Here is a 12,915-nt window from a genome sequence, read left to right as displayed (position 1 = left end):
GGCCCAGTCCCCCACTAACTTCGTAAAACTTGCGAGTTAAATTTTTCAAAGACTGTTTCTGACGAAGCAGTGGGAATTAGATTTGGTGAAGCCCTTCATAAAAAATTGAAGACACGCTATATTAACATACATTGATTTATTCATAGTGTTTCATTACAAGTAAGTGAGGATCCTGTAATACCAGGAAAGGTTAGGAGAGCAGGGGAGCACGGTATATTATATTGACAGCTCGGTGGAAATTGAGTCGCTTTGGATTGAATTTGGAGCGCAGGAAAGGAATTGGCTAGTAAATAAGGCATGAGTTTTACCTCCCAGTGTCTGTATATCAGCGTGGTTGCCACCAGCCCAGGCAGGGGGACAGGGGCGGAATTTCAAAAGGATGCGTGAGCACCTGGTGGACTGGGGTTGGCTGCCACCCGGCAGAGCTCTCTGGATGTCTCTGTTCTTGGGCCACCGGAAAACCGGAATCCAGCTGCACACTGGGGGCTCAGCTTCCCCCATTTGCTCAGCACCCTCTGGTCACACTGGGCTCTCCTCAGTCCTCCCAAGCCTGTTCCCACCCCAGGCCTCCGCCCAGACAGTTCCGAGTGCCGGGAACCTAGAATGCTCTCACCTCTGCCCTGACTCTGTTATCCTCACATGTCAGCTCACTTCTCCCCTGAGAAACCTCCATGAGCACACTGTCTTAGTTTGGGGACCCCGAGACACAGATTCGAATACGAGTGGATTACTGAGAAGCGGAGTGGAGAAGCGAAAGGAAGGTAGCCAGTGATGGCTGTGTTTCCCAGCCAGCTACCTCTGGAGGCAATCGGAATGGAATCCCTCCAGGAAGTCCCCTAGGATGCTGCAGGGGGCGTCACATGGGAGGAGCCCAGGGAACGTGTGCGTCAACTACCATTAGTCTGGTCACTGGGGGTGCTGACTACCCAGAACTTCCTGCGAGTGCCCCCCGCCTCAGAACAGTCCTCACGCACAGAGAGGCAGGTGTTTGCAGTGCTTCCCTCCGAGAAGCATGGAGGAGGCAGAGGTGACCAGAGGGAAAGCTGGGGACAGGCTCACCAAGGACCTGTGGCACAGGTGCCCCTGGCCGGGAGCTCTGCTGGCAAAGTGCCCAAATCCTTCGGCTCTGCGTGTTTCTCCTCCAGGGTTTGCTCTGTTCCAAGTAGTCTGGCCTTGGTCCTGGGCTGGTGATGTCAATTACTATACTGCTACCGCAGGACAGAGGACAGAGAAGTTACCTCCGTGTCCAAAACGTCTAGTGCTGCCAGAAACAGCAACCTGCTTATTTTGGGTGTAAAATTGGTGTGTTCCTGTTTCGGACTGGGCTTGGTCTTCCCGGCAAGTCTGAGACATTCTTGACAGAAGACAGGGTGATGTTAGGTGACTGTGCCGTTGCCTTACCTCAGTCTGGGATGGAAGACACCGGGGTACGGGGTCAAGCCTACATTCACTGGGCTGTACCCAGCAGAACACAGCGCCGGTCCCGGAATACAGGCCTGCACAGGAAACGTGGGTGAAGGAGCAAATAAGTGGATGAGTGAAGGGATGAATGCATTCTTTAGGTAATGATGTGTCGTCTCCAAGCCGGGCAGCTCCTTACAGACGAAGGAGCGCAGCGCTCAGATCCTGCAGACATGGGTTTACTCATGTCGGTGGCAGAACACTGCGTAACCATGAGAATGCGTGATGTCTAGTGACACATGACAGCCTGCATGAATCTCACCAATGTAATATGGACTGAAAGAAGCCAGACACGCAAGAGTACACCCTGTATGGTTCCATTTATATAAAGTACAAGACCAGGCAACACTAGTCAGTGCTGTTAGAAGTCAGGATAGAGGTTATCCTTGCTGAGGCGGGGCGGGGAGGAAATGGAAGGGAGCACGCAGGCTACGTCTTGGTTCCGGTGATATTCTGTCTCTAGACTCTGTGCTGAGTTATCGGCCTTTGTCTGTTTAGTAAGAATTCATTGAACTGTATAGTGTTCTGTACGTATGTTATACTCTAATAAAACATTTTTAATAGAACAAACCAGATGAAACAAACGATCCTGTGTTTGTCACTTTAACAACTGTGTGATTTAGGAAGGTGGCACTCAAAATGTGATCTGTGGGGGCTGGTGCTGGGATCCCACCTGTTTGCTTACTTTCACAGCAGGGTAAGTGCAGAAATGGAGAGTGAGCGCTTAGAAACTCTCATAGTACCTTGACATTGCTGCAACACCCAGGTGTGTGACAAGTGGACAGGTGTCCTTGTAGAGTGGGAACCAGTTTGGCTATGACCAAACTCACGTGGGTCAGCAGTGTATTGAGAAACACAAAACTAGGCCTTCACCGTAGAGGGTTTGGAAAGTGCTGATTTCATGCAAGTTACTTCCCCTTGAGCTTCAGTGTCTCCAACATGAAAATGAGAGTAAGTGTCCTGATGCCCCAAGGTTTGGGGAAGAGGAACAAGATAATGCGTGAGAAATCACCAGAGAGCGCCACGTGGAGTAAGGAACATGGGAGGGAGCTGCCTTTTTAATCAGCCTTCCAAACCATTCTTATCAGACGCCATGCATAAACACTGCTCTTGGCGTTGTCCAGTATGGCAGCCACAGGGCCACACGCGGCTCCTGAGCTTTTGAAATGTGGCTAGTCCAAATGGAGATGTGCCATAAGAGCAAACTGCATACTAGATTTCAAAGACCTAATATGAGTAGCAGAATATAAAATACTGCATTAAATTTTTAGGTTGATTATAGGTTGAAATGATAATACATTGCAAATATTGGGTTCAACAAAATATATTATTAAAATCAATTTTCCTTTCTTTTTTACTTTCTTCTCTTTTCATGTGGCCACTAGAAGGCTGAAAGCGTGTGTATGGCTCACATTCTGTTTCTGTTGGGCAGCAGTGCTCCCGTGTATCCACAGTGGAGTATTTGAGGCTGGGGTAGTATGTAGGGTGGACAGTCACAGCAGTACGTGCTGTTCAAGCCCACATGCCTCCTTCTCCTTTCCTCTCCTGATGTTCCCCTGGATGAGCTCCATCTCACTTCCTGAGTGAGGTATTTACTTGTTTGTTTGCTGGCTTATCCTACAGATCAACTACAAGGCTGTTGGCTCACTGGACCCGAGTGCCGACCTGTCCAGCCAGCGGGGGAAAGTCTTCAAGCTCCGGAATGAAACCCACCACCTCTTTGTGGGCCTGTACCCAGGGACCACCTACTCCTTCACCATCAAGGCCAGTACAGCAAAGGGCTTCGGGCCCCCAGTCACCACTAGGATTGCCACCAAAATTTCAGGTATCTCTCTTAATAGAAAGGGGAAAGGGAAGAAAGGTATTCTGTTTTTTTCCCCCATTCCTAGTTTTCCTGGGAGCAAAAAGGGGCAGAGCCAGCTGTCACCTAGTGGTATTGGAGCAATTAGGACGATGCGGTCCCTAATGTGTTAGCCTTGTAGTCTTGTGAAGAAACCGAATCCACGAACTTCCTAAAGTGTAAAAAACATACTAATTAGACTAGACCAGTGGGAATGCTAAGTGATTCACCAAATAATTTGCCACACAATTGCATTAAATAGTACATTTTTTTCTCATACAAATTGGTTTGTAAAAATGTGATTTCAGCAATATTCCTTTTGGCAGTACAGGGCACTGTACAGCTTCTCATGAAATGTCTGCGAATGAATGAATGAATGAATGAATGAATGAATGAATGGATGGATGAATGAATGAATATTACAAAGCCACAGAGGTCTGAGATTTCACCTGCTGTCCCTGGGAGGGCCCCCTCCACCACCAGACAACATCAACACAGAATTATCTCGGATCCCATTTTAGAATTTACATTTTTTGAGAATACCTATGCAATTCTGACCTGCATACATTCATATTTTGCATAGATACCCACAGTGGTTTTGCAGCTTAATGTTTTCACTTATCTTTATACCATAAGCGTTTTCCATGTTGGTACATTGCTTTCATGATAATGTTCTGTCAAGTGGATGGACGTAATTTAATTAAACATTCCCCTGTGGTTGGATATATTTGCTGCTTCCATGTTTTTATAACATAACGTTTCAATAAACATGTTACAGAATAAGGTTTAATTCCTTGGTTTGGATTATAACTTTAGGATTAAATTCCAGAAATTGAAATACTGAATTAAAAGGGATGTGGGTTTTAATAGCTCTTAATACAAATGGCTAGATTACCTTCCCGCGGGATTAGATTTTCGTACTCCTATCAGTTGGGGCTGAGAGAAGGGAGGGTCACAAGGAAAAAAAAAAAAAAAGAACTAGTTCCATCACTGTTGTAATTTGCATTTCAAATATGTTGAACAAGGTCGCTCTGCCTCCATGTCTTTGTTAAGTACTTAGACTTCCTGCATTTATCTGTTTATTTGGTGTGGAACTTTTTGATTCCTGAGGGCTGCCGACCACCTCATGGCCATCCTTCCCCAGACTCCTGTGCACCTGGGAGGGACCCGTGGGCAGGTGGGAAGGAGAGCAGGCTCTACCGGAAGCATGGGACACCATGTGACTCTCACCCAACCCTTTCCCTCATGGCCCCCTACTGGTCATCCTGGGTATCTTTAGGGATGGGCGCAGGGGGAGGTGGTGAGCTGGGTTTGGGCCCTGTGCTGAGTGCCCTCCTCTCTCTGCTCTCTGCCCAGCTCCGTCGATGCCTGAATATGACACAGACACCCCACTGAATGAAACGGACACGACCATCACGGTGATGCTGAAGCCCGCTCAGTCACGGGGAGCCCCTGTCAGGTGAGGAGGGTTCTTCCCTTGGACTTTGCCAGCCACTATACTTTGCCCCAGGGCAACAGCTTTCAGATTGGCTCAGGTCGGAGGCACCTGGGGGGTTCAGTCCATGAAGCATCTGACTTCTGATCTCAGCTCAGGTCTTGATCTCAAGAGTCATGAGCTCAAGCCCCTTGTTGGGCGCCATGCTGGGCATGGAACCTACTAAAAAAAAAAAAAAAAGACTCAGCTCAGTTCACCAAGCATGCACTGAGCGTCTTATATGCCAGGAATGGGTGGGGCACAAGGGATCAAAACGGTTCATTTATTCATTCCTTCAGCAAACATTTATTGGGCACTCACTCAGGACCAGGCACTATTTAACTGCTTGGGAGACAGTAGTGAACTAGCCATGAAGAAGTCATTTTCTAAAGAAAGTCACACCTGAGTTGGGAAGCAAGAAACATGAGAACATAATTATGAAACAGTGTGTGCTTATGGAGATATACATAGGTCGTTATGAGAGTTCAGGGAAGACATTCCCAGCTGACATTCTCAAGTGACACTGAGCTGTATTTTAAATGTTATGTAAGATTTTGCCAAAGTAGAAGAGGGTCCAGCATGAGCAAGGCATGAAGGGGAGAAGCAGCGTGGTATCATGCGGAACAACCAGGAGTAGTTAACCCAAGGCTCTGGATTTTGCTTTAGCATAAAGGTCGAGGCAGGAGCGGTCAGGTAAGAATGGGGACCATGTGTGAGAAGCTCCAGCTTCTTTGAGGGGTCTTGGGGAGCCACTGGATAGCTCCATGCAGTATCACTTGTATGATACTGGAGGCTGGGAGACCAGCCAGGACGGAGGCTATGGAGATGGTCTAGTTCTCTGTTTTCCAACCTGGATCCAGCTCTACCCAGAAAGTGTAGGTGGCAGAGGAAATAGAATCAACGGCCTGCAATTTGGAAGTTGCCATGTATTCTACAGATTTCGAGCAGTGTTCGATTCTAAGTCAGGCCTTGCAGCAGGCGTGTGTAGTGCCTGTGGAGTTCCTGACGATAGACCTTTTGCCTTATATTCTCCATGTGGGTTGTTCCGGGACCATCCTACCTGTGAAGAGCCAGAGCAGACGGTGGATCTTCCGTCAGGTGAATCATTACCTGACTTACTGCTTTTCTTCCTGCTACCCTCATGCAACGTGGTCCTTCACTTCTCTCTGTACACGGATTTTACTCTCTGGGTACATTCTATAAGTGATTGTCCTCATTTTCATGTGAAGGTACCGAGGCTCGGAAATGCCCAGGAGCACACAGAAGTCGGTAGGAAAGCTGCACTCGAATGCAGGTCCTCCAGGTGCCAAATCATGTGTTCCCCTTGGGCCACCAATGCCTCTCTCCCTTTCCAAGCTCTTAACCTCTCCTACAGCAGCACTGGTCACTATTTCAAAATCTTAGAGAGCCTCTCAGGTGATAAGAGTATGGTCCAGGGAAAAAAGAACAGCTGGCCCAACATTGCACAGCAAGTTAGCAGCTGACTGGGGTGCACAGGCCAGATCTCACCGAAAGCCTATGACCTTTATATTGGAGCCCCAGGTGTCCCCTTGCATTACTGCAAGCCAACAGATCAGCAAGGGGACCTCATCAGCTGGCACGCCACTGCGCGGCTCCCAGCAGGTGTGGATTCTCTCTAGCTTGCAGCCGACTGCTGGCTGCTGTGTGGGGTGATGAGGAGGATGTGACTTTGGTGACAGCCAACCTGGATTCAGACCCTGCTCCAACACTGTTGTGTAGCTTTGGGCAAGACACTCAGTTTTCTTTATCAGGAAAGCATGGATGGTAGCTGTTTCGCAGGGGCTGAGTAAATTATGGAAGTGCCCAAAGCAAGGCAGACCTTCGAGAGTTAGTTCCTTCGTTAGCTTTGCTTCTTCTCTGTGGCACTTAGGAAGCTCTATTCAGAATGGTGTTTTGAAAATCTACCCTCACTATAGGGTCACAGTGTTGCCCACTTCCTTCCTGTTCAAATTTCCAGAGCTTTCTGAGATCCTAAGTCCATGGTGGGGAAGTAAGGGCTTTGTGGGGTTTTTTTGTTTCTTTTTGTTGTTTGTTTGTATTTTACCTAGGAGACCCTAACTTCATTCCAGCACAAAGTTGCAGAAAAACCTCTTTTAAGAAAAAAGTTATACTGAGAAATAGTCAAGCTTGGTCTTGCCCAGTGGCAGGATAAAGTTAATTTTTCTACAGAGGATCCAGGGTCCCATCCTCAAGATGAATCAGATTATATATCTGTGAGCCTCTGAAAACTCATCAAGCCCAGTTGAACACAGATAGGAGTAATTATCACTGTGTTTTATTGGGCAACTGTTATGTTCCAAGAATTTAACCTTGACCTATTCATATTATTATATCCCTGTTAGAAATGAGGAAACTAAAAGCTCATGGTCACAGAGCCAGTAAGTGATGAGATGGGACTTACAACCAGGCCTTCCCAACTTCAGAGACCAGCAAAGGGGTCCTCTGAGCAGCCCAAACCAATGTTCCTGGGGAACCTTTCCCAGTGCTGCCCAAAGAGGGGCCCCTTACACTTTCCCTCTGAGCCTGCGTACCCTCAGTTTGCACATCTGTTTAATAAGCTCATTGCATCCTAAGACTGCAGGAAATTAGGAGGTGGGAAAGGAAATGCCCCAGTAGCAGTGAGAAATGGCAGTGAGCAGGGAGCAAAAAAACAGGGCGAGTCTATGAAACAATTGCAGAGGACTCAGCAAACAGGGAGGTGTACCTGCTGGGGCCCCTGCAGCCCCTCAAAGCCGTGGGTGTTCGTTAGCTGTTCTGGTTCAACTAAAAATGTAGCAGTACGTTCTGCATCTTCAAGTGAAAAGAGCCTGCTAGTTTCCACGTAACGAGTAAGCCCTCGCTGTGTGCCTGTCGCCATACATCAACTATCTGTATCCTCACAACAGTGCAATAATAGTCTCCCCATTTTGCAGATATGGAACCTGAGATAAATAGAAGCCAAGTAAGTTGACCCCGGCCATGAGACAAGCAGTGGTACAGGCAGAATTTAAACTCAGTTCAGCTGACCCTAAGTCAGTGCTCATTTCACGCTACTTCCCAAGGAGAAAGTTGTGCATGACATATTTTGGTGACATTTCCATTGAAAAAAAAAAAAATTAAATGTCACTGCTCAAAGGGGCAATGCTATGCTTGGTGTCTGGAAACGTCTGGCTGCTTTTTCTTCCCAAGGCTCTGGATCACTGAGGGTGGGTATTCGCTCAGTTTTGGGAATTATTTTCTGACAGTTGCTTGGGCATTTGCCAAGACGGGAAGGAGACTAACAAGTCCCCCCCCCCCACCGTGACTTCCAGGTCAACGGCAATGACAGCAGCGGCAATATCACAGAAGATTTCAGTTACCTCAACCCTCTTTCACCTTGACTCTAGGCACGAGGATGCCCATCTGGGAGACAGTGGACCATTAGGTCATTCAGCATACATTTATTGGGCCCTTGCTATGTCCCAGGAACTGAGCCAAGCAATGGGGATAGAGTAGGACACAAGGTAGATACACACCTGTGCTCTTGAGGCTAAGCATCCAGCTAGTGTGTATGCGAACAGGGAGGGAGGCAGGATATGGAACAGGTAAGCAGACACAGTACTGAAACTGGCACAAAAAGATACTGTGAAGCCTGTGGGGACAGAGTATTGATGGAGAGAACTGAACTGGCCAGAGGGATGGGCACAACCCTGAGAAGCAGGCCAGTGAGGAGTCCCGCAGGTCGGGGAAGCATGGGCATCAAGAAGACAGTGAAGGCTCTCTAACCATAGCACACAGTGAGGCCACTGGATGGATTGGGTCATGGATGCTTGGAATCATATTTTCTGGTTGATAGCTCCTTAAATTCCATTGTATCATGTGATTATCACTTACCCAGTGAGTCAGCTGAGGAGGCGGGGAGAGTACCACCTCTTTATCAGAGAAGGGAGCAGAAATCTAAGATGCTAGGTGGTTGGCCCAAGGTCATGGAGCTCATTCTCCATGGAGCCAGTGCGTGGACCTCGCTTCCTGCTTCTGAGTTCATTGCTCCCCTAGGAGGTTCTGTCTTCTCTGTGCCCGGATGTCAGGTGAGGACTCGGTAACCTTTTGGTGGAGCTGTTGTGGACTGAGCTTCCATTGACTAGGGAATTCAGGGCAGCCAAGGTGACTTTACAGGGGTCCTGCAGCCCAGGACGGTCCAGGCCCAGCTCATACCTTGTGAACCCCAGCACGTCCCTGAGTGGTGCAGGCCGTTCTGCCGCAGCCTCACTCCTGAGCCTCTGCTGCAGGCCCCGCCCATGCAGCTATCTTCTGCCTTCTGCCAGCAGTGTTCCGGCCCTGGCTCAGCCAGACCCCAGACCCTGCTCTGCTCCTTGCTACCCCTGGGAAGCCCCAGGGGTCCGGCTCTGTCTGGTAGAACTGAGCTTGCAGGGAGGTGAGGAGGAGAGGGGCAGACTGTCTTGTGGGGCTCCCGCACCCCCATCCCTCCATCCAAACCACCCCGGAAGCCTGGCCTATTTTTCTCATACTCCGCAATGGAGGTTTATTGCTTTTGCCTTGCTTTCCCCAGGCCTTCAAAGATTTATTGGTTTTTAAGTGACAGAATCCCAGAATTGCTTAAAAGATCAATCAAATAGTGACTAGAATCTAATATTCAGCTCCAACTCGAACCCGCCAAACCTTCTTCCCCCACGCCCCACCTGTCACACTGATGTATCTGTGGTAACCTTCATAAGGAAGTAACTTGGCCGTGAATTTATCACCCATAATGCAGTCCCTGAGGCAGAGCCCCAGATTCTGTAGCAGACCTGCCACCCCAGATCCCCAGCTGGCTTCTTTGGAGACGTCCTTCCCTCCCCCTGCTCTCCCTCTCCTCCCATCAGTCATGGGGACCTGTCCACCCCACTCCAGCATCAGCTGTGGGATTAGCTCTTTTTCTGCCCTGCTGCACCCACTCCCCTGACCTGCCACGGTGGTCTTGCTGGTTTGCCTGCCATCAGTTTCTCTTCCTTCAGTCCATCCCCCACTGAACTGCTGGAGTGGTCCCTAAAATTCTTAAATGGGTCACTGGCTTTCCACCACATGAGGTTCAAGCTTCTTAGCGTGGAATTCAAGGCCAATCCGAATCTGGCTATGATCTCCGCTTCTGGTTTTATTTCCTTTCACTCTGCCCCCTTTACCAGTGTTTACCCAACAGGGCCCAGGGAGCTTCCTTCATCGTTCTTTCTTTAATTGTGTTACGCACCTGCCAGTAGTTTTTCCTTGGTTCTCTGTCTTGCCTGCCCCTCACTAGACTGTGAGCTCTGGCAAACCTGAGGCTTGACACTGATGGATCCCCTTTCCCTGCGACAGTGTCTGGCACTTAGTAGGTCCTCGGAAACACAAGTGACTGAGGCAGCACGTCTGTTTTGCACCCCGGGTAGGTGTCAGGTCCTGGGACTGGAGGTGCAGTTCACAGGCCCTGCCTTCAGCGGCCTCTGAATCCATAAGACCACTGCGCAGTAGATGGCGGTGGAAATGTCAGCAGCGATGGAAATGTCCCGTGTCTGTGCTGTCTGGTCATCACCTCCAACCACTCGTGGCCACTGAGCACTTGAAATATGACTAGTGTGACTGAGGGACTGGATTTTTAATTTTTTAAAGTACTTTAAAGAGTCTTTCAAGGTCATTCATAGCCACGGTGTGTTCATGTGGTGGCGGGACCCACAGCGCCCTGGGCCAGAGAGGAGGGGGGAGGCAAAGGAACAGGCGGGGGCCAGGTAAAGAATCTTCACTCTGGGTTTGGACTTTGTCCTGACAGGTGCTTGAAACATTTCGTTCTCCTCTAAGCAGTCGAGCCCTTGCCTTGCCCTTCTCTGTGCCGAGCTCGTCATTCTCTACCCGTCCCGCGTCCAGTCCCCACCCTGCAGCAGGGTGCATCGGCTCCCCTCTGCGTGGCCACTCTGCGCGGGCCGCTCCCCAGTCAGGGACTCGTAGTGTGCATCTCTACCAGCTCCTGACCTCTTAGGCTCCTCCTGCCGTAGCTCACTTCCCAGTTGGGATACATTGGAACAGCAGAGGCTTCTGGAATCAGATCCAGCCTTACAGAGTTGACTCACTGAGTGGCCTTGGGCCAATTACTTCATTTCTCTAACCTTAAAGCTGCTTGTTGGGAACATGGGAATACCCATGTCACAGATTGTTTAAAGGTCCAATAAGGTAAAGCGTGTAAAGCGCAACCGGTCCTTGTTCAACTTGCTCCTGGAGGTGGCCCAGCTCTTGATGGAGAGTGGCTGCCTGCCCTAGTAGCCTCGGGCAAGGTGCTTCTCTGAGGCCTGCTGTAAGCAGATGCCTGTTTGCTGTTTGCTGCTCGGACACCGTGAAGATCTGCGTGCAGGGCGCTGGTGAGGGTGTGACACATCAGGGAATGTGCAGTGATCTCCGGGAGTGTCCCCAAATCCTCAAAACAACATTCCTTCCAGACACATCCTCAGATTTCAGCACGTTTCAGAAACACGAAATCAAGCAGACGGGGCTGGGGCATCTCCACTGCCGAAATGCCAGCAAATCAAGGGCTAAGAGCAGTGCCCTCGACTTGGAGGAGAGGCCATCATACATTGTGAAATCAAAGGAAAGCAGGTCCAAAGCATCCTCAGGAAGGGGCCTGGGGCCCCACATGAGCTTCCTTCAGTGAGACCTTATAAATACGGGGGACCAGACTGGAGACCTGAAATCAAAACCAAGCGGGAGAGGCGAGACCAGATCCCAGGAGAGGAGTCAGGTTTTTCCCTTCACAATTCATTAAGTCAGTAAATACCTCATTTGAATTAGAGCCAACAGCCATGTGCCAGACATTGGGCTGAGCACCGGAGATCCAGAAATGAGCAAGCAGGCCCACATGCAGACATCCTAATGGCAGAGAGAGCTCTGTGCAAATGCTGCCACAGACGCTAACTGACGGCACAGAATGTTGGCACTTGCAGCCGATTCTCACTGGGCTGGGGCCACCTCACCTCCAATTTCAGCTGCGGCTGAGCTGGCCAGTTCCATGCAGAGGGACAGGACCCCCAGCACCAGCCACCCTCCCCCAGCACCAGCTACCCTCCCTCTCTTCTTCTTGGCTTCAGGGCTTGTTCCAAAGCCCTACGGACCTCTGTTAGTGTGAGCAGGCCGACACAGCTCAGAAACACACGGAATTGAATGTCAACAGCAGACAGAAGTCCAGGCATGCCCAGCCTCCTGTCCTCTGGATGGGCCAGTTCAACGTGCATGTCATGTGGGTCCTCACACATCTCCGTTAGGATTGAGCCCGGGTTGCCTGCAAGGGGAGCCAGCTCGACAATGCACACCTTACTGGTTTTTCTTCCTTCTGTGTCTCACTGTTTCACCTAAGAGGGGATCACACCAGGCTGGAGAGTCAGGAGATGAGATTAGAAAAGCTAAAAGGAGGCCAGGAGGACAGCAGTGGGCAGAAATGTGAGGGTGAGTGGCACCTGATGAGGCTGGATGGGAAAGGGCTGGAAGACGTTGCTCTCCAGATGAGAAGGGACGGCCATCCAAGGCTGAGCAGTTGTGGCGATGGAGAGAGGGCCTTGAGCAGGGAGAATGGGCGGCAGCTTTGGTGATGGCTTCTCTATGGGGTGGGCAGTTGGATGGGAAGGAAAAGACACCGTCCTGGGTGACTCCCAGGCTCTGGCTTATTAGTGGGATGGAGGATGGTGCCATTCTCTGAGCCAAGGAACACCGAGGGCAGGAAGAGTCTGCGAGGACACATTATCCAGGAGAGACCCGTGGTAGTGAACGTGGACTGGGTACCTAATGGATTAGGAACCAGCTGGGCAGGAATAGGGCTGGGATTTGATGTGTGGTCCAGGCAAGTGCTGGGGACCTCCAAGGGACCTCCTCCAAAGTCAGCTAGGACTTGTGACCTGCTTCCATGGGATGCTTCAGGCCAACTACACGGTGGGGCAGCTCCAGCATGGAGGTCCAGGAGTATGACAGTGTGAGTACTCAGAGACAGAGGAATTTGGTGGGTGGTCTCTAATATCCCCTGAAAGTTCTCTTTACTCCCTGATGAGAAACCCCTGAGCCGTTTGCATTTGACAGGGGCAGGTAGTTAAGACTACGACTTTGAAATGCACAGTGACGAGCTGCAGTACAAATTGGAGATCCAGTCAACTCC

The 12,915-nt window shown here is 49.9% G+C and overlaps 1 protein-coding gene across 2 annotated transcripts in view; it reads left to right on the top strand.

The window, feature by feature from the left end:
• Positions 1-12,915, top strand: part of PTPRT (protein tyrosine phosphatase receptor type T) — a 1,014,747-nt gene that overhangs the window by 736,945 nt on the left and 264,887 nt on the right. For both annotated transcript variants that reach the window (XM_040638323.1, XM_040638322.1), the window contains exons 10-11: positions 3,085-3,286; positions 4,658-4,760. In XM_040638323.1, the coding sequence (XP_040494257.1) occupies positions 3,085-3,286; positions 4,658-4,760 (305 nt within the window). The remainder of the gene's footprint in view (positions 1-3,084; positions 3,287-4,657; positions 4,761-12,915) is intronic.

Source organism: Ursus maritimus, unplaced genomic scaffold (assembly GCF_017311325.1).
Source record: "Ursus maritimus isolate PB19 unplaced genomic scaffold, ASM1731132v1 scaffold_22, whole genome shotgun sequence".
NCBI lineage: Eukaryota > Metazoa > Chordata > Mammalia > Carnivora > Ursidae > Ursus > Ursus maritimus.
Note: the sequence above shows the minus strand (reverse complement) of the source record. Positions and strands in the feature narration are given on the sequence as shown.